Source organism: Solanum verrucosum, unplaced genomic scaffold, assembly GCF_900185275.1.
Source record: "Solanum verrucosum unplaced genomic scaffold, falcon-dt-bn FXZP01000284.1, whole genome shotgun sequence".
NCBI lineage: Eukaryota > Viridiplantae > Streptophyta > Magnoliopsida > Solanales > Solanaceae > Solanum > Solanum verrucosum.
In genome coordinates this window covers 2,196,390-2,217,345 of record NW_026019936.1, presented here as the reverse complement: position 1 = coordinate 2,217,345, position 20,956 = coordinate 2,196,390, and the positions used below count along the sequence as shown (strand labels likewise).

General features: G+C 37.6%; 1 protein-coding gene across 1 annotated transcript in view; it reads right to left on the bottom strand.

Annotated features, from left to right (window-relative positions):
• LOC125838221 (callose synthase 9) overlaps positions 1–20,956 on the bottom strand; it is a 52,550-nt gene that overhangs the window by 6,746 nt on the left and 24,848 nt on the right. The window contains exons 20-37 of the mRNA XM_049517299.1: positions 20,873–20,954; positions 20,641–20,690; positions 18,329–18,415; positions 17,753–17,838; positions 17,625–17,649; positions 13,653–13,747; positions 13,465–13,546; positions 13,167–13,339; positions 12,933–13,053; positions 12,173–12,270; positions 12,003–12,093; positions 11,731–11,891; positions 11,546–11,655; positions 7,617–7,751; positions 5,341–5,409; positions 5,077–5,254; positions 4,818–4,932; positions 3,115–3,234 (exon numbers count right to left, since the gene is read on the bottom strand). Of these exons, the coding sequence (XP_049373256.1) occupies positions 3,115–3,234; positions 4,818–4,932; positions 5,077–5,254; positions 5,341–5,409; positions 7,617–7,751; positions 11,546–11,655; positions 11,731–11,891; positions 12,003–12,093; positions 12,173–12,270; positions 12,933–13,053; positions 13,167–13,339; positions 13,465–13,546; positions 13,653–13,747; positions 17,625–17,649; positions 17,753–17,838; positions 18,329–18,415; positions 20,641–20,690; positions 20,873–20,954 (1,878 nt within the window). The remainder of the gene's footprint in view (positions 1–3,114; positions 3,235–4,817; positions 4,933–5,076; positions 5,255–5,340; positions 5,410–7,616; positions 7,752–11,545; positions 11,656–11,730; positions 11,892–12,002; positions 12,094–12,172; positions 12,271–12,932; positions 13,054–13,166; positions 13,340–13,464; positions 13,547–13,652; positions 13,748–17,624; positions 17,650–17,752; positions 17,839–18,328; positions 18,416–20,640; positions 20,691–20,872; positions 20,955–20,956) is intronic.

The following is a 20,956-nucleotide window of genomic DNA, read 5'->3' as shown; positions in this document are numbered from 1 at the left end:
CAAAGAGTGAAATTACAAGTCCTAAAGCAAGGAAATCAGTATGTAGGGCTGTTGGGAAGAAGTTGTTGTAGGATAAATCAGCAAGATCTAATCTGTAAGTTGTGTATTGTATGTGCTCAAATTTTAGGTGAAAACTAGTCATCAACAAGCATCTCCAGCAAATATGGGACATGGAAGCAAGACCAAAAGTTCTCCATGTTTTCTGTCGTACTTAAGATAACAACCCTTCTCCCACCCCAGAAAAGATCCAAATTGGAGGTAAGATTATTTAACAACACATTTTTTAGGACCAAAAGTAGTCTTCCATTTTAGGTAAAAGTTTGAATTGTTCTAATTTTCTCCCTCAAATATAATAAGATTCACAACAGAATGTGCACGATTTGATAAAGTTTCCAGTGCTGGTCAAGGGAAGAAAAATTAGCAACCATGTTACCAAAGACATGTTCAAGGAGTAGGAAGGCAACTCGCATGGTGAGTTCACCGTGTTCAACTACACGAGAATTTAATTCTACGAGACACTGACATGACCTAAGAGAGCTCACTGGTGAACTCCCCACCTTCCACCAGGTAGGTGGAAAGTTCAATCTCGTAGTAATCCCCTTCAATTCTCCCCTCCCCCTCCCCTGTGAGGTAATAAAATATTTGGCCAAAAAAAAGGACAAGATCAGAGTATGTAGCACAAAACATTGTATACTTCTACAGGTTTAGAGATTGAAACTAGAGAACTGGCAGAATACAAGTTCTGAAAATTATTAGCAATAATTTTAGGTCAGTTTCGAATCTTTACTAACCACTTTGATAAGCCTAACATATGGATAGGTAAGGGAATTAAGTTAGCCAAGTGTTTTGGAGCATCAAAAGCAATAGTATCAGCTTATCCAGTAGTTTCTATGAAATTACCAAATGTTTAACCAGATGTCATGTTTGTGTAGAAGTTCTATCATATTTTGGGATTAATTCTCAAGAAAAAATTAGCAGCAAAGTATCAGCTGACAAGAAGTTCAGCCTTATAACAAAAGTTAAAACTTAGGTATGTTGCCCATCAGGCATAACTTCTTACTTTTGCCCATAAGGCAGATGTTCAGGACATTTTCTGACAGTGTACTTGCTCAATTGACTAGAAGTTCTGCCTTATAGGCAAAAGTTAGAACTTAGGCATGTTTACCATCAAGCATAAGTTCTAAATTTTGCCGTAAGGCAAATGTTCAGGATATTTACGTGAGAACTTATGCCTGATGGGCAACATAAACTCTTCCAAACAATTTTTTTCAAGTTAAGGTCATATCTTACAAGATTTTACTAAGCAGGGACAAAAATTCAAGGTCGAACACTTTGGGGGACACTAGGGTCGTAATTTCCTCAGCGGAAAGCTCAAGAAGCAAGTTACATGCACCAGAAGTTAGCTAAAATACTGCCAAAAGTTTCCATGATAACAGATACCACTCATGTATTCGCAGAAAACCTAGACCATCACGTAACAAAATCGTCAGGGAATCCTAGCATTTATCACTGTTGATTAGACCCCTCCTTGCCCTTGGAAGGGAATAGGAATTGTGCTAGATTCCAACATAAGTGAGTGGACAAGGACTTGATATAACTACTATAATTTGTAGGTGAGAAAATTACTTATTGTGCAGCTACCAGCAACATATTTATAAGAGAGAAGCATCGCTGTCACACAATTTTTCCTGCCAGTGTGTCACTCTCTGTCAGCATTGTGCACAAACCAGTACCACTGGGAGACACCTCACAATTGTGTGAACCAGCTCAAGAAAGCCTACTACCGGAAAGTGCTTCACACACCTTATGCACTGCCACCTGCACCTACCTTTCGATGTCATGAGGCAACGCCTGTGGTCTTTTATGGCCACTCTCTTCACACAGTTGAGTCACATTCTGACATTTTTTTTTTGAGAAAGGTAACTTGTGAGTCACATTCCGACATCACCCATCCAGGTTTCTCTACATACAACTTTCCGACCAGGCAGTCACCTTTCATGGAGAGGTTTCACTGTTTCCGGAGAGTTTCCTATTTCTGATTGATTTTTGTTGTATTGTTGGGACTCAATATCAGAATCAGATCCTACCCAATTCTTTGCTCACCCGATGTTGGGCTCTATATTATGTTGTTCATGCTCTAGTTGCTAGCACTGGCGTGCGAGGGTGGTAGATTCCCACATCAGTATGGGATGGCGAACTTTGTCTCCTTATATGGTCTTAGGCAATACTTACCTCATGAGCTAGCTTTTGGGGTTGTGTTATGTCAAAGGTTCATTTCTTCTAAATATGTATTTTTTTAAAAGAAAAAATGAAGGTAGAAAATTAAATGGTTCTCAGATGTTGATAAAGGGATGAACTAGGTACTTCAAAGAGTTGATAACAAAATTATTCTGTAGAACTATTAAAAGAACTCCGCACTTCATTTCACCACTATACTCACTGTGGAAGGGTTTTCTTCAACATAAACAACATATCACTTAATTATTGGAGCATATCTCCCTTCCCTGCTCGCTCTATTTTTTATTCGGAACCCAGTTTCACCACTCTATCTCACTATGGCCACCCTGCTGGAGAAGATTAGGCTCTAGGTAGGACTTAGATATGAACACCCCCCTTTTGTTAGAATCCACCCTAAAGTTTCTTAGTAAACAGGGATCATCACCTATTTATTTTTTATTTTTTTTGAACATTGGTAAAGTTGTATTCATCAGCATTAAGGACATGCTGGCCACCTTCAAAAATTTACAGCCCTAACCAAAATTACAAGCTCCCTATTAATTCTATAATTTGATCTACATCTTCTATGCAGAGCTGTTTACACCAAAAAAGTAAAGATACCAAACAATTCCATTTTACTTTGTGAATGGAATTAGATCTATCTTCAAAACATCTCCCATTTCTTTCCTTCCACACTGACCACCATATGCATGATGGTATTAGCTTCCACCATTTCTTTTGAGTCTTGCTACCCCCCCTTATGATCCAACATTTAAAAACTCAAGAGGGCCAAAATTGGAAGCCAAAAAAAACTCAAGAGGGTCAAAATGGCCGTATACAAGAGGTATACCAAAAGGTACAGACTAACAGTCAACAAAACATTAAATGCTTGGCTACCTGGTTCATGTCAATTGTTTGCACTGCATTTCCACGTGTAAAGACAATGGCATGATTTTGATTTTCAGGTTTTCCTTCACCAAGTTTAGGATTTCCAGGCAATTTAATTGAGTAGATTTCCTGCACTCGTGTAGAAAAGAACAAGCAAGTACAAGCGTTACAATTTTAATGTAGAGGGCAAAAGTCCAAACACTGAAAATGATATCTTATCAAATACAAATTCAGAACATTATACTAATTTTTTTTATAATCAAAACAGTTCCAGAAAAAGAATATTATACTACTCTACATAAAATTCCTGCAAATGGCTGAGGAAAGCACCAATCAGAAAACAGCACCTCTCATCTTACTCATTGCCTCTCATCCTACTTTTGATTGTTTTATTACCAGAATTAAGAAGACAACAGTTGTAGCAAACTCTTACAACTGCAATTCACATTCTTATGTTATTGTTTGTTCATCAATCATTACTTTATGACCATTTATCATAGCCAACACTTGTTCCAAAAAGACAGACTTTTATGCTGAAGTGTCAATGACCATGCAAGTGATTCATTTTGCTTCCCTTTTCCTACTAGCATCAAATTTGTCTAGTTTTTTTTTTTTTTTTTGATGACAAGGGAAACCCACAGCCGCTATCCTTTGGGTGCGCACAGGGTAAAACCCCCACTCCTATGCAATAGCTCGCAAACCACATAAGAGAGGTAACCCGCACTAGGCAAGCCCGGTGCGACGGGCTCAACCCAAAAGACAAACCTCTTGCTTTCGCTGGCAAGGGGTTTCGAGCTTGAGACCTTCAACATGGAAGTCCCAAGTCCAAACCACTGGGCCACCCCGAAGGGTATCAAATTTGTCTAGTTTAGAACCCGAAATTCACCCTCAAAGGAGGAATATCCTCGTTGTAGATCCAATAGGTGATGGAGAACTGTAGATGTAAGCTTCTGTGGTGTCTATGGGAAGCTTCCATTTAATTCTTTGCAAATGTAGGACTTAACCCATGAGATTTCATTTAGCCCACTTATGTTGCCACTTGCCATCCAAAACAACTAGAGACCACAAGGTTTGAGACAACATATTTTGCTTGTACACTTCCAACAAACTCCAACTATTGTTACCGTTTGGAATAGCTTGAGTTGAAAAGGTCCAAGTCAATACTTAAAAGACCCTTTTTTCATTACACAACTTAAAGAAATGAACAGATACAGGCCGAGATATACTCATTCTACTTTCTAGGGGTGTAGAAAGTTGTAATAACCCAAAAAGGACCTCTAGGACTATCAACTCCAGGACCCAACGTATAAAACCACTTACTTCCTTTTCCCATGTATGTAGGACATTTTTAGTTTGAGATGCAACACAGCGCCATTTCCCCATGTTGACATTTTAGAACCTCAACACAAGGTAGGGTAATTGCAAATATAGCAAAAGCCTAACAGGAAAAGAACTCACTAAACAGCACTAGTAAGAGAAGACCCAACTTCATTCAGATTATGCTTCAAATTCTAAAGAGCTTATGCAATTTTTTTAATAATTTACTGAACTCCAAAGCACAAAAAGTTGCATATTTTGTACCACTATTTACGTATATTACATGCTGAAAAAAAAAACAGAACAATTTTTTAAGTGACGACTAAATAGAAAAAGCATAATGGTAATGACATAGATACCCTTAAGCCAATTTTAGAGCAGAAAAAGAATGGCACCTTATCTTTGCCGTTGATGTCAGCCTTTACAAGCTTTGAGATATATTCCTTATTCACCTTCCCGTCTTTAAGAGTTTCAACCTCATCAATGAAAGCAACTCGAAGAGCCTCATTTCTACAATGAAAGTCGATCCCAAAGTCAGGTAAGCGGTTTTGACATCAGCTCTAAAACAGAATATACTCTTCTTCTTTTTCTGAATTAAGGAAAAAATAGAATCTATCCTTTACATTTAGTAAAATCTAAATGAACAAATATCACCTTTGCATTAGTAACGCAATATCTGCAGCCTCGGGTTTTTGCTCTTCTTTCTGTTTCCCATATATCTGGCATGTGACAACATACGTAAATTTCAGATCTGCATGTGCTCTTGATTCAGGAGACAAGTCAAATCCTTGAGTATCCGTAGTTTCATTTGGTGTAGTTCCTGCTTCAGTATCTAACAAAGTACAGAAGATGAGAACTGGTGAAGGAAGAGAAAATCAACCAAATCATTTGTTGTTTTGGGTTTTCAGAAAAGCAAACCTCCAGTAATCATCCCTTCCAAATACGATTGAAGCATTAGTGCTTTCCTGTAGTACATCATTCCACGAACTGCAAAATTCCAGAAAGGTTGTGTAAGGGAAAGAATTTTATAAGAAAAACAAGCAGGTATGCAACATTATCCAAGAAAGGAAAGCATGAGAACCTACCTAGCAGGCTAGCACAAGCACGCACACAGGATATGCCCAATAAGTACCTATAAACATTTTTTAGTGATCATTTACCATTTTTAGGGCTTTTGTCTTTTCTAATACACTGAACTTCCAATCCTAAAAGTTTGCCTCAGCAGCCCATCGGTTAACTTTTCCATCACAAGAGACAGAAAATTCAAGAGCAGCCCTCTCCCTTCACATACTTTACCAGAAATTTAAGTGGGCGTTTGGCCATGAAAATTGAATATCATTCACTTCATTTGAAGTTTTTAAAGTTGATGTTGCGTTAAGCCATACTTTTTGCAAAGAATATTTAGAATTTGAATGTACTTCTTCTAATATGGTTTACAACCCACCCACCCATTTCTAAAAGCTGGCAAAATCACCCAACTTGAAAAACTTATCTGAAACATACAATCAAATCTTCTCTAAAAGAGTAATATCTCAAAATAGATAGTCACATAAGGTCATAGATTGCTACTACATACTATTACAAATATTTTCCCTTTATTTGGATTTTTGAAACTGGAATTGTGTTTAGTTATAATTTTTGCAAATAATATTTGGTGTTCGAAGTTGTCCTAAAAAACATGAAATATAATTTAAATAGAGCCATTTTTATAGAAAATGAAAGATTTAGGTAAATTTTGAAAAGAAAAATATAGTGAAAGTGTAAAAACTGAAAGTGAAAACAAGGTTTTTTGGGTGTTCTTCAAATTTCAAATACAACTTCAAGTTAGATTCAGGATTTTCATGACCAAACGCCAATTTTCAAACTAAGTGAAATGAATCCAGATAAAAAGTGAATGATTGTCATGGCCAAACAGGTCCAAGTCTTCCATTTTACATTGTAAATATATTTTCAAGATTTCTCTGGTCCTAATCATGTCATAGTCATTCATCTCTTAAGAAAGATCACTCTTTTTTCCATATAAATTCAAACAGTATCATCTTATACTCACCCTTCATTGAACACCTTCAATTTATTCTTTCTTTTATTTTAAACAATCTGTTCTAATCTTCTTTCTTCTTTTTTCTATGAAACTGAAAATGTTAACAATTTGTTCAAATCATCTTGAACTTTTAGTATAATTTACATAATTTGTATCATCCATACCTTTGCAGAAAGATTTAGGTAAAAAAGACTTCCGTCTAAAATCAACTGAAATTTCTTCATATATTTATTTTCGTCTCTAGTAGCAAAATAAGACAAGTATAGGTCAAAGATTCATTCCTTTCATTTTACTGGGTGTCAAGGTTTTGTTTTTTACTCAGAATAGCGCAGTAAGAGAAATACAGGCAATGACATCCCTACTTTCATGTTTCCCTCTTTCTTCCATTCCAGTTGTGACTACGAAAAACTTTCCACCAACAAAACTGATGGCTGTAATCATCTTTTTCAGCCAAATTATTGAATTAAATGATAGTGCCCTAACACTGAGTAAGGAGAATAAGTGGCTGAAAGTGGGTTGGGGGGAGAGGCAGGGTTGGTTTCTGAAAATCTTTCATGAATTTGAGTTCTGGACACTTGTGTGAGTAATAAAGGATACTGGTATTTTATCTTACGTATCGAACTACAAGTGAGCTTGGGATTGTCAACTCGGTCTGTGTGTGCTTGCTTACATTTGGGGTCTCAAGCCTGAATAAAGGCCCCATACAGTGGATGGAATCCCCCAAGAAGAGTTAGAGTGGAAGTTCCCACCCCTTGAGTGGTGCCAAATAAATGACTACACAAATCTGAGTTTTGAGCAAAAAGATCCCATTGACCGGTAAAAAGTGGGCCCGCCAACGTAAACTTGTCAATCCATGGTGAATCCACATAATACACTAGCTTGGGATTGATGCGTAGTTATTGTAGTAGTAGCATCAAAGTAGAAGTCTTGCAAAGAGTAAGACAGAGCAAGTAGACAGCTTGATCCTTGATATTTTAAATCCAAAGTAAAAATAAATGATCTATCCCAAACCTAAAACAGGTAAGAATCAATTTGATGTAACACCTAAACGTCATTCCTCAGGTACAGGATGCAGTCACAGGTGTAGTATTAAACATTGAAGGATACAGCATATACTACAAATTTTAGAAGAGAGCAGAGAAATAAGAAGTACCAGTTCTGGCCAATGTTTGCCCACGGTATGAAGCCCAGAACCTAAGTTCAAGAATGTCATTTGGATTATCATTAAGTTCTTTCTCTGAGATGTTCTCATCACGACCTATTCGTGCAAGAAAGTTTTTCCATTCATCTGCATCCAACAATTTCTTTTTCCTCTCAGTGAAATGAGTCAACTAAATCAAGAAACAGTCATAACTGCAGCAAAAATGTGTATTCAAACAAAGGGAATGTCTACAATGAAACCATCCTGAAGACACTTAAAAGCATCCTGAAGACAACATTCTAACTACATCACAGATTGACCAACAATTAGCAGTAGATTATTAGTTGAACATGTATGGTTACAACACTCTAAATACACATCACCAACCAGCATTGTTCGTCTTCTTCTCTGTTTCCAGAGATGATAATAAGGGATACTAAAGTTTCATAGATACAACAACCAAGGAGAGTATGTCAGGAAGGACATAGGCAAACACCACAACAATAACAAAATGCCCAGTGTGATCCCACAAGTGGGTCTGCGGAGGATGGGGTGTATACGGACCTTAGCCCTACCTTGTATGAGGTAGAGAGGTTGTTTCTGATAGACCCTCGGCTCAAGGAAATCGATTTTTAAAACAGAATTGACAAATACAAGAGTAAAAGCTATGGTGAAAATACTGCAGAATATTAGAATATTTGACAGCAAGAATAGTAAATATAACCAAAGTAAAAGAAATAACAGTAGTAATACAATTGAAAAATAAGATAATAATAGAATAATACTGATGATAATGCTAAGTAGAAGAGGGAACGGCCAAGGTGCTCTATGTTAGACCCATGCTCTCCCACAGGAAGAGAGAAATCGCCCAACTACCTACTAACCCTCAACCCTAATCCTCGAACTTTATGTTTTCCTATCTACGGTCATGTCCTTGGTGAGCTGAAGATGTTTCATGTCATGTCTAATCACCTCTCCACAATTCTGCGCTGCCTTGACATAGGCAAACACCGAATGAGCTAATACAAGTGTTCCTTAGACAGTGTGTCACACAGTATTCCCTGCCAAAAACCCTTGTTTATGGCTAGATCTTCAAAGGAAAGAGAATAGAATCAACAAGACATATTATGGATATTAGATTTTATATTTTTTGGTAAGGATATTAGGTTGAATGTCAATTTCCATTGCTCAGGCATTTCCTCCACAAAACCTGTTTTGAAAAATGTTGTCATTGTTGTTGTAGACTGTTAGAATAGAAATATGTACATATACTCCTACTTAGAATAGGAAGAAGAATAGGAATAGGAATCCTAGTTAGAAAAGGATTTCAATGTATTGTCTATAAATAGGGTCTCAATGTAACAATTTAGATACACAGTTCAATAATATCTTCCCCATATATTTCTCACATGGTATCAGAGCATTGGTGAGAAATTTTAAGTCATCGTGTCAAATTCCGGCGACGACGGTTGGGACTGATTTGTATCATCTTTGTCTTCTATTTCCATTCCTAAGACTACAGGTGAAGCACTTTCTCATTCTGGATGGAGGCAGGCTATGGTTGATGAGATGTCTGCTTTGCATAAGAGTGGTACTTGGGAGCTTGTCTCTCTTCCTGCAGGTAAATCTACTGTTGGTTATTGTTGGGTTTATGCAGTCAAAATTGGTCCAGACGGTCAGGTTGATCGGCTTAAGGCTCGCCTTGTTGCCAAAGGGTATACTCAGATATTTGGGCTAGATTATAGCGACACTTTCACCCCTGTGGCTAAAATAGCATATGTCCATCTTTTTCTATCTATGGTTGTCGTTCGTCATTGGCCTCTTCATCAGTTGGACATTAAGAATGTTTTTTTTGCATGGTGATCTTGAGGAGGAAGTCTATATGGAGCAACCACCTGGTTTTGTTGCTCAGGGGGAGTCTAGTAGCCTTGTATGTCGATTGCGTAGGTCACTCTATGGTCTGAAGCAGTCTCCTAGAGCTTGGTTTGGGAAGTTTAGCACAGTTATTCAACAATTTGGCATGACTCGTAGTGGAGCTGATCACTCTGTGTTTTATCGGCATTCTGCACCAAATCAGTGTATCTATTTGGTTGTGTACGTTGATGATATTGTTATCACTGGTAATGATCAAGATGGTATCACCAAATTGAAGCAACATCTCTTTAAGCACTTCCAGACTAAAGACCTTGGCAGATTGAAGTATTTTCTAGGCATTGAGGTTGCTCAGTCTAGATCAGGTATTGTTATTTCTCAACGCAAGTATACCTTAGACATTCTTGAGGAGACGGGAATGATGGGATGTAGACCTATTGACACTCCTATGGATCCGAATGTTAAACTCCTTCCAGGACAGGGGGAGCCACTTAGTAATCATGAAAGGTATAGACGGCTCGTTGGAAAATTGAATTATCTCACAGTAACTAGACCGGACATCTCTTTTCCTGTGAGTGTTGTAAGTCAGTTTATGACTTCCCCTTGTAATAGTCATTGGGAAGCAGTTGTTCGTATCTTGCGATATATAAAGTCAGCTCCTGGTAAAGGACTACTCTATGAGGATCAAGGCCACGAGCATATCACTGGATATACAGACGCTGATTGGGCAGGATCACCCTCTGATAGACGTTCGACATCCGGATATTGTGTTTTAGTAGGAGGTAATTTGGTGTCGTGGAAGAGTAAGAAACAAAGTGTGGTTGCTCGATCTAGTGCAGAATCAGAATATCGAGTAATGGAGGCAGCAACTTGTGAGCTAGTCTGGATCAAACAGTTGCTGGGAGAACTAAAATTTGGCGAAATTGATAAGATGGAACTTGTGTGTGACAATCAAGCAGCTCTTCATATTGCATCAAATCCAGTGTTTCATGAAAGGACTAAGCACATTGAGATTGACTGTCACTTTGTCAGAGAAAAGATACTCTCAGGAGATATTGTTACGAAATTTGTGAAGTCAAATGATCAGCTTGCAGATATCTTCACCAAGTCCCTCACAAGTCCTCGTATTAATTACATCTGTAACAAGCTAGGTACATATGATTTGTATGCACCAGCTTGAGGGGGAGTGTTAGAATAGAAATATGTACATATACTCCTACTTAGAATAGGAAGAAGAATAGGAATAGGAATCCTAGTTAGAAAAGGATTTCAATGTATTGTCTATAAATAGGGTCTCAATGTAACAATTTAGATACACAATTCAATAATATCTTCCCCATATATTTCTCACATAGACATTTCCTCTATACTGATCAGAAAAGAAAGGGAGAGTCATCTAATAAAATGCATATCCTACACACAGCAAAGGATACAGAAACCAGAGTCATGGACCATGTAGGTTCAAACATGACCCAAAGATTCAACGAAGAAAATTACTCAGATAAAAGACCATTAGGACATGCTTTTATCCTTCTATATGGTTTCTTACATGGCCTAAAATATACCACTTAGAAGTGTTTATCCAGACAAACAAAAGCTACCAAAATACCAACTAATATAGTTTCAATCTAACTTAACATTGCAGGATATAAAAGAACCGTAAAATAAGAATTTTCCTAGGAAATGATGCAAGTCAATTTATTCTAACATTTTGGAGCTCAATTTGCATTTTCATCTCAGAATTAGTGATTTTAAAGTTGACTTTGAAATACTCTACGAAGACACGTGAGATGAACTCTAAGAACAAAATTCACCAAAAGAAAAAAGAAAATTTAGGACACTAAGAACAAAAATTGATAAAAACCAATCAGCCAATTAACTAGAAAGGGGGAAAAGGGAAACACTACTTTTGGGATCAAAAGAAATAAGTTCTATCAATAGTTTAAAATCTCAGCACAATTTATGTTTTTCAGTCGTTAAATGAACAGCAGAGAAATAAGATCAAGTGATGTGAATGGAAAATACCATCTATTTCTGCCTAATGCTTTGCACAAAGAACCAATGATTACCTGGATATATTTTCTGGAGGTAAAACAGAATAGAAATTCCATCTTCATTTTTCTTAAGGAGTTCTGGCATGCTGTAAAGAACAGTTTCTGAATAATATGGGGTGAACACACTGCAAGAGTAAAAATTTATCACACAAAGGGTCTGAAGATAGTTAAATAAACAGTGAGAATGTGAAAGAACATACCTGAAGGATAGCATCTCACGGACAGGTCGCGCTACAGGCATCTCCATGAAAAGGGAATTGGTGAAGAACTCTAACCGACGCCTAGCTTCAAGATTCTTGGGTATGTTGGCAGCAGATTCTTTAATAGTTAGGAGAGAATAAAGTCTTTTAATCAGTTCCTTCTGCATATATTTAGTGCATTTTTAGAAAACTTAGTGAGCTCAAAGGAAAAGGAGCAGAGAGGTGACAGAAAAAACTAACGGAATGGAAAAGGAAACCAGATGCAAGCCTACCAACTCAGCATCTCTCGGCCACTTTAACTTTGAGAACAACCGGCCTTCATTCCTTGCTTTTAACAAAGTGTTCCATGTGTCAATGTGGGCTCTGAAATGACATCATAGTAATTATGCACCACACTCAAGAGTATAATAATCCCAGAAATATGATAAGTTATATGAAATACCCCAAGTTGAAGCGAAGGACATCAAGTCGCAGAACATCATACAGATCTTGAATAGCTTTAACAGCCCCAGTTTCAAGCTCTGGTGTATGCTCCTTTTTCTACGTGAGAGTATTTCAACAGATCATAAACAGAAAGGAAGGAAGATAAATATTCATTCAGTCCTTTTAAAAACCGACAATGAAAGAGGAATCCTCTCAGCTGAAATAAGAGGTCACCGAACAATGGATGCAAAAGAAGACAGTAAAGAAAACAAAATGCATGTGACCAATGCAGTTTTCTGATATGGAATTGGAAAGAAGAAGTATGCATCACCTATTGAAAGGTCTCTGTGTATGACAAGACGTACCATAAACATGTGGATATGAGAGCGTTCAAATTCATTAATTTCATCTTAAATACAATGAAGAAAGAGGATGTCCGCAAGGGGATGAGGGGCCTGACGTGCAGCGGTAGGACTTGATGAGAGCAGCAGACACTCGGAAGTCACAGAACATGCACAAGGGGAGACCCTAGATTCGAGTCTTTTGACCATTCTAAGGGAACATGTTTGCTAAATCTGTCAACAAGAGCTTTGACTGCCTCTTAGATAGCGCTAAAGCAGATCACTGATTTTCAAACTTTGTTCCAACAGAAGTTCAATACTATCTAGTCTCCAGTGTTAGTAATGGTAAGAATACCGCGAAATAGAAAATCCCAAAGGAACGAAGCAGACCTTCTGTTCTTAAGTATAAAAGTTATCAAACTTGAAAGGAACAAGTACCAGTATTCCCATTAGTGCAGTTACTTTCTGAATCACCAGTGGCAGCTTATTCATATCAATGTCCACATTAATACTCCTTTTAGTTATGCTCCCACGAATATCCTCATATATACGTTCAACCCTAACATAGTAGACAAAACAAAGAATATAAACTGACTATGCATAACTCTAAATAACAGTTAATTGTGTGAGTTCATAAAAAACAGAGCGACTCGGAAGGGTTTGAAATCTTACCACTTCTTTCCTTCATCATTTCCTTCATCATCTAATATGGATGTAAGAACAAACTTGATGGCGTAATAGCACTCTTCAACTGCATATATCATGTAATCATCCCTTGAAATCCTATCCCATAACTCATCTTGTGAGTCTTTACTCTCCACAGCTATATCTTTTGCAAGAAATATCTGCACATTCAGCATAAATGTAAAGATATACAGCCTTCAACATGACAGTTGACCGCATAGATCACCTTTTGCATCAGAAAAACTGGAAACACAAGAAATTGTCAGCACTCTAACAACTGCTCAACCTTGCTAGCTAAGAGGAAAAGAGGCCACTGAACCAAGGGCAGACTCCCAGAATTCTTAGGTATCAAAAGCTGTTCCATCTCCCTGTAGGTTGAAAATCAATCCATCAAAATTAAGAGGTTGAAGGATATCAATTTAGTAGTAGCAAACTGAAACTGGGTTAGCAAAATAACAAAAAACAGTCGCTCACAAATTAGTAATGTAATCTTCTTCCCTCAAATTCTTGACGATTTCATTCCAGAAAGGTGCAAATCGAGCAGCATCAGCTTTGTTTCTCTCCAAAACCTGTTTTTTACAACAATATGATATTAAAAAACAAAAAACAAACTTCTGAATAAACTAGCACGGAAGATGGTCAACAAGAAAAGCTCCAAGGTTTTTTTCAAAATAACCCTGAAATCATTTTTGAGTTGGATAGCCCAACCCCAATTGTGCTCACCAGTTTGAAACTCAAGGGAGTATGGACCTGCCCCTTTACCCTTGTTGGAATAGTAATAGGTATATACAATCCTACTTAGAATAGAAATAGTAATATGAATAATATATAGTGTCCTACTTAGAAAAGGATTGTATTGCAGTGTCCTAGTTGGAAAAGGTGTCTATTGTAGTGTCTATAAATAGGGTCTCTCTGGTAATAATGTAGACAACAACAACTCAATAATATTATTTTCCTATATTTCACACATGGTATCAGAGTCTCTACGATCTTGGTAGAAAATCAAAGAGCTTCCGCTGCCGGTGGGTGGCCACTACCCATATATGCTACCCGTCTGGCCAACAATTATGTTAGCAAAAGTTGGGTCACCGTGTATCTTTCCGATGACTATTTTCTCATATTTGATTTATGTAAGCACCGTGCCATCATTCCAATGACTACTTTCTTATATCTAACTTGTAGCACCGTGCCATCTTTCTGGTGACTACTTTTTTATATTTAATTTGTGTAGCACTGTGCCATCATTCCAGTGACTACTTTTTCATATATAATTTGTGTAGCACCGTGCCATCCTTCCAGTGACTACCTTTTTTTTTGCATATCTGATTTACGTAAAACCGTGCATCTCTCCGGACTACTTTTCATATTTAATTTGTGTAGTACCGTGGATTTTTCCGAACTATTTTCTCATATCTGAGTTGCATAGCATCATTTGTCTTTTCAGCGACTCCTCAGATTTGATTTGCATAGTTCCATTCGTCTTTCTGGTGACTCCTCAAATCTGATTTGCATAGGGTTGTGCCATCATTCCAACCTTACCTGTATAATTTTTCTTTTTCAGTAGGGTCGTGCCATCATTCCGACCCTACCCATATTATTTCTCTTTTTCAATGGGGTCGTTCCATCAATTCGAACTATCCTATATAATTTTTATTTTCCAGTTGGATCGTGCCATCATTCTGACCCTACCCATATGACTTTATTTCTTATATTGTGACCACTTTCAGCCATCAAATCTAATACTCCGGCGTATGAGCATGTTTCATCCAATTTTTCAGTGACTTTCTTGTTTAATATCGACTCATCTATTGATTCCAACATGATCCATACACTTTATACTAGATTTTGAGCACTTCCGACGACCGTTGCATTGTGTATTAGTCTATATGGAGCAACCACCTAATTTTGTTGCTCAAGGGAGTTTAGTAGTCTTGTATGTCGATTGTGTTAGTCACTCTATGGTCTGAAATAGCCTGTGCTTGGTTTGGGAAGTTCAACACTGTAATTTATCACTCTGTATTTAACGGAATAAGGCATCAAATCCGATATTTCATGAGAAGACTAAGCACATTGAGATTGAATGTCAATTTTGTGAAGTCGAGTAATCAACTTGCAAATATCTCACCAAGCTCCTCATCAGTCCTTGTATTAATTATATTTGTAACAAGCTAGGTACATATGATTTGTATGCACTAGCTTGAGGGGGAGTGTTGGAATAGTAATAGGTATATACAATCCTACTTAGAATAGAAATAGTAATATGAATAATATATAGTGTCCTACTTAGAAAAGGATTGTATTGCAGTGTCCTAGTTGGAAAAGGTGTCTATTGTAGTGTCTATAAATAGGGTCTCTCCGATAAAAATGTAGACAACAACAATTCAATAATATTTTTTTCCTATATTTCTCACAACCCTAATCCCACAAAAAATATCATGCTTCACTCAACGAGAATTCCAGGAGGACCTTATATAAGTTTAGAAATCCAACATTTTGACAGATGCAAAGATCCTGAAAGGAATGATTCAAATATATGTCCATTAGTAAAGCCCACTTCACACACTACTTACTACTTAACCACACTGGGAAAAACTCTATAATACATATTTCTACGCATAACATTTTGATTTGGTAATGGCTAACTTGAGTTTTCAGAAGGAGGAGGAGCAATTGATCAACTTTTGTAGTATGGTGGCTAGGACTCAAATCCATTACCTATTCCCTAGGAAAAGTAATAGAGGTTTATGTAATAATAGTAAGGTCATCCCAAGTGATACAACCCAACATAAGCTCTTGGTAATGAATCTAGAGATTGAAAGAAGAGGAGGACGAGGCTTTATATGACAGTCATTCAAGGATTAAGGGGAGGGCCTGACTAATGATAAAATTCAAGAGTTGCGGAGAAGTTGATGGCTATGGGGGCCTTGGGAGATTAGTAGGGACACAAATAGGATGTGGACTAGGATAGCTAATTGTATTAGGAAAGCAACTAGAGATCGATAATCCAAGAAAATAGGGAGATCGATGATGATGTCATACATCGTATTGGAGTGGGGTGAATGAAATGGAGGCTTGCATCCAATGTACTATGTGATAAGAATGTGTCATCGAGTCCTAAAGTAAGTTCTATAGAGTGGTTGTTAGACCAACAACAGTGTATAGGGCAAAGTGTTGGCTAGTCAAGAATTCATACGTTCAAAAGATGAATGTAGCAAAGATGAAGATGCAAAGAAAGATGTGTGGCACACTAGGAGATATGAGATTAGGATTAAAGATGTACGGGGCAAGGAGAGAGGGGCCTAAGTAGTGGACTAGATGCAAGCAAGGTTAAGATGATTCGAGCATGAAAAGAGGAGATGCACAAATGCCCCAATGAGGAGTTGGAGAGATTGGCAATGATAGGTCCAAGGAGAATTAGAGGTAGACCGAGAAAGAATCGAATAAAGGCGATTAGACATGACATAGCATATCATCATCTCACCGTTGAAGACATGACCCTAGATAGGAAAGCAAGAAAGTCGAGGATTAGGTTAGGGGGTTAGTAGGTAGTCGAGCGATTTCTCTCTTTCCTTTGGGGGAGCATGATTCTAGCTTAGAGCACCTTGTTTGCTCCCTAATCTACTTATCAGTATAGTTATTATTATTATATTATTATCATATTCTTCAATAGTATTAATATTGTTGTTTTTTTTACTTGGTTCATCTTAACTATTTTGTTGTCAATACTTTTCTTTTCTGTAGTATTTTCCATAACTTTTAGCCTTTAAATATTGTATTTGTCAAACCAATTTTGGGAACATCTTACTTGAGTCTTATCGGAAACAACCTCTCTACCGCACACAAAGTAGGGATAAGGTTATACACCCTAACCTCTCACTCCACTTGTGGGATCACACTGAGTATGTTGTGGTACAAGATGAAGTATAAAGTAATATCATAACCATAAATATAAGACAGAATAATCCAGAAACAGAAACTGTCCATGTATTTTGCACAATATCAGAAAAGTACGTTATAGAAGTAATTGTACACATCAAATGATCAAAAGCAAGAAAGAAGCTTCCATCTGTGACATAAAAACAAGCGTTAAGTTTCACTAATTAATTGATTAGAAGGCAAAGGAGCTTTGGCAAAAGCCAAATTAAAATGTCAAATATTTGGTGAGATTTCCACATGGCAGGATAATCAGTTTTTTTGGGACCATCGCTGTAAATCTTAATCAAAACATCTTGGAGAGAGTGAGGGGAGTATACTTTAACCTTATCAAAGCATACAGTACAAGTACCAATAAAATGGTGAGCAAAGCGAACAGGATACTAATTGCAACTGTTGCAAATTCAGCACATGAACAGTTATCCATTTATTAAACAGTAACTTAACCAAGTGTCAGCATCAGACAACAGTAAGGACAAAGATCAATGCGAAACGGAAAATCAATAAACTCACCAGACCAGAAGACAGGAGTGACGCCCTACAAAACAGATATGGCATTTAGACCCAATGAGGAAAAGATATGTGAATCAATTAACTTGGTCATTCATAAATGATTAATTGGGGAAAATAAATGGAGATACCTGGTTCGAAGAGGCACATGAAGACTATTCATAAAAGCCTCGGGAAATCTCTCAAAACGTTTATGCATAGCATCCAATGATCTTATCTGAATATCATTGTCAAAAATATAGTTAGAGGCTGACATCTAGAATGCATCCACATATGGTCTTACAATGAACCAAGGATTTGAATTGTTCCATTCATTACTGATAAAGAAATGGATTTTGGGCCTAACTCAACCCCAAAAACTAGCTCATGAGGGAAGAATTGCACAAGACCATACAAGGAGCAAAATTTCCCTCCCAGCCCACCGATGTGGGACTCATCACCCCCCACACGCCTGGGACTGTACATATGAAGTGTGGACAAAATAAGATGGGCACCAACATCGGGTGAAACAAGAACTGGGTGCGCATGGCTCCAATACCATGATAAGAATTGGACCTTGGCCTAATTAAACCTAAAAAGCTAGCTTATGAGGATAATTGCCTAAGACCATATAAGTAAACAAATTTGCCTCCCCACCCACCAATGTGGGAATCAACAATTATAAAAGAGAACAATAAGCACAATAAATAGATTTAAAAATTGCTTGCCTCCCCAAGGCGATCTCGTGCTCCAAGAAGAAAGCCCCATACAGCCGATATAACTGTGTAAAATAGATGAGTATCGAAAAGGTATATCTGCATTAAATAATAGCAACAATAAGATGGTGATTGAAAAAGGCAAAAACTATTCAACAAGCACCTTTTGTACCCGAAACGTTATCTAGTTGATCACCAATTGGCAATTATCAGTGACTCAATCGTAAGTTTAAAGAAGTCACATGACCAACAGACAGGCCATATATGTCATAAAAGCTCAATAATCTTAGCTCAAACACCCTATGAATTACTAGGCGGAAAGTGATGTAAAAGGTACAGCACAGACAGCACTTTCTTTGTTTGAAGACTACAAGGATAGTTACCAATATATATCATTTGGACATCTAGTTTACCAAACATGGCCGAAGTATACACTAAATATACACTCGGTTGCATATGGTGTGTATATGTTGTGTACACATGTATATTATTTGTATAGATATGTATATTGTTAAATTAGGTCTTGGGCCTAACTCACACTCCAAAAGCTAGCTCAAAGGGAGGAGGATTGCCCAAGCCCTTATAAGGAGTCCACCTATCTCATTAACCACCGATGTGGGACTTTTGTCATTCTTTAACACCCCACCTCACGCCCAGTGCTTAGCATCTGGTGCGTGGGCAATTTTTATTTTGGGGGCCCCAACATCGGGTGAGACGGGCCCTGCTCTGATACCATGTTAAATTAGGTCTTGGGCCTAACTCACACCCCAAAAGCTACCTCAAAGGAAGAAGGATTGCCCAAGCCCTTATAAGGAGTCCACCCATCGCATTAACCACCGATGCGGGACTTTTGTCATTTTTTAACATATATTACATGGACCTATATGTATATGTATATTATATGTATGTTAGTATAAAGTATACACTAACTATACACTGTGTACATATACTGTAAACTAGATGGCCCAAAGGTATTAGGCCGTGATTTTCTCAAGATTACATTTTGGTAGTACGTTTATTCATCTAATTTACTTGCAGGAACATCCCCTTCACAACCATTCCCAGCCAGTGAAGTGATATATCCAAAAACATAGAATTCATCCGAAGATACAAGTTCCACTAATCAACCAAAGAAATCCTAGTCCGTCCTATTCGCGCACAATCCAAATATACCACGTGCAACTTCACCCAGCATTGGCAGGATGCAATTTTACCCTCTATAAAGTTCATGATTTGAATAAGTACCTATAACATGCCATTATTTTTTTGAAACTATACCTATACCATGCCTTTATTTTTATTTTTATTTTATGATCGTGGTGTCTGGGCCAGCTTTCGCGCACCTCAACTAATTCCACGAGATACCTGCCACCTCCCACAAGCAACAAATACCATGTAACTTTGTCCACCAAGGCTAAGGCAGATGGGAAGAATCACCTAGTGTTTTTTTGGTCTCCACTGAGTTTTGAACCGAGTTTTGAACCAGAGACCTCAGGATTCTCAACCACTTCATTGACCACTAGGCCACACCTTTGGGTGCCTATACCATGCCATTATTGAAGGCATGGGGTGCAACACAACAGGAAAAAGCACTTGAGGATTGACAATCAAGCTGAAACCTTATGCTTTATTCACCAAAGGTAGACAAATATTTTCAATTATTGGCATACTTACCTGTTCTCATGCCAAAAGAAGATACTACCTTTTTTACTGGTGGCCAAAACCAGTGAGCCAATGAAGAACCCCAACAAATGTCAAAACTACAGTACAAACTAGCACTGCTTACCCATTTCTAACAAGTATAAGACAAAGCATAATTGTGGAAAATCTCCTTACCTAAATTTCTTAAGGCTAATTTGGCTAGTTGATTCAGATAGTCCCTATTGCCCCTCATAGGATTTTCCATTAACATCCTCTTAACATGAAGATACTACTACCCTTTAGGTACCCAAAAATCAAAAACCAGTCAGATGACTCATCAGAGACAAACAAGCATACGTCCAACCTCCCTCAAATGAATCGTCTGAGGCAAACAAGCATACGTCCAACCTCCCTTTTTTAACTTTAATAAGCTCCCAACCTTTTTTTCACAAGTTGAATGGCAAGAAACACAGTAAGCAATATCCAAAGAAGCAGAGAAAAGGTAAACAAGATAATCCCACTTTTAGATCATTGGGATTCCACTGCTTGGTGAAGAAATACCTATTCTATTGCCTAAGAAAAATATTCAGTTATAAGTACACCAAATGTTATAACATCAACAACGAGAAAGCATGAAAGGTGTCTGATCTGCATTTACACATCAGAAGAGATTAAAAACTTACAATAAAAACTGGTGCCCATAAGCTCGCAACTGTCAGTGCATTATGGTTATCTGCCAAAAGAGTAACTTGCATTTAATGGAAACTGAGATCCAGATATTATACTCACAATAAACCTTGACCATAACACAAAGATGGCACAGGATGTAAGGATATACATAAATACTTCTATCAACAGAGATTCTGAAAGAATTTCAGTTCAATCATACACGCCTGCTACAACAGAGTGACCTACTTTTAGAAACAAAATCGTGCCAAGAGTACTGCCGAATATCCATTGCCAGTATCTGTCTTGTCGGCTTCACCAACGGCCTAATCT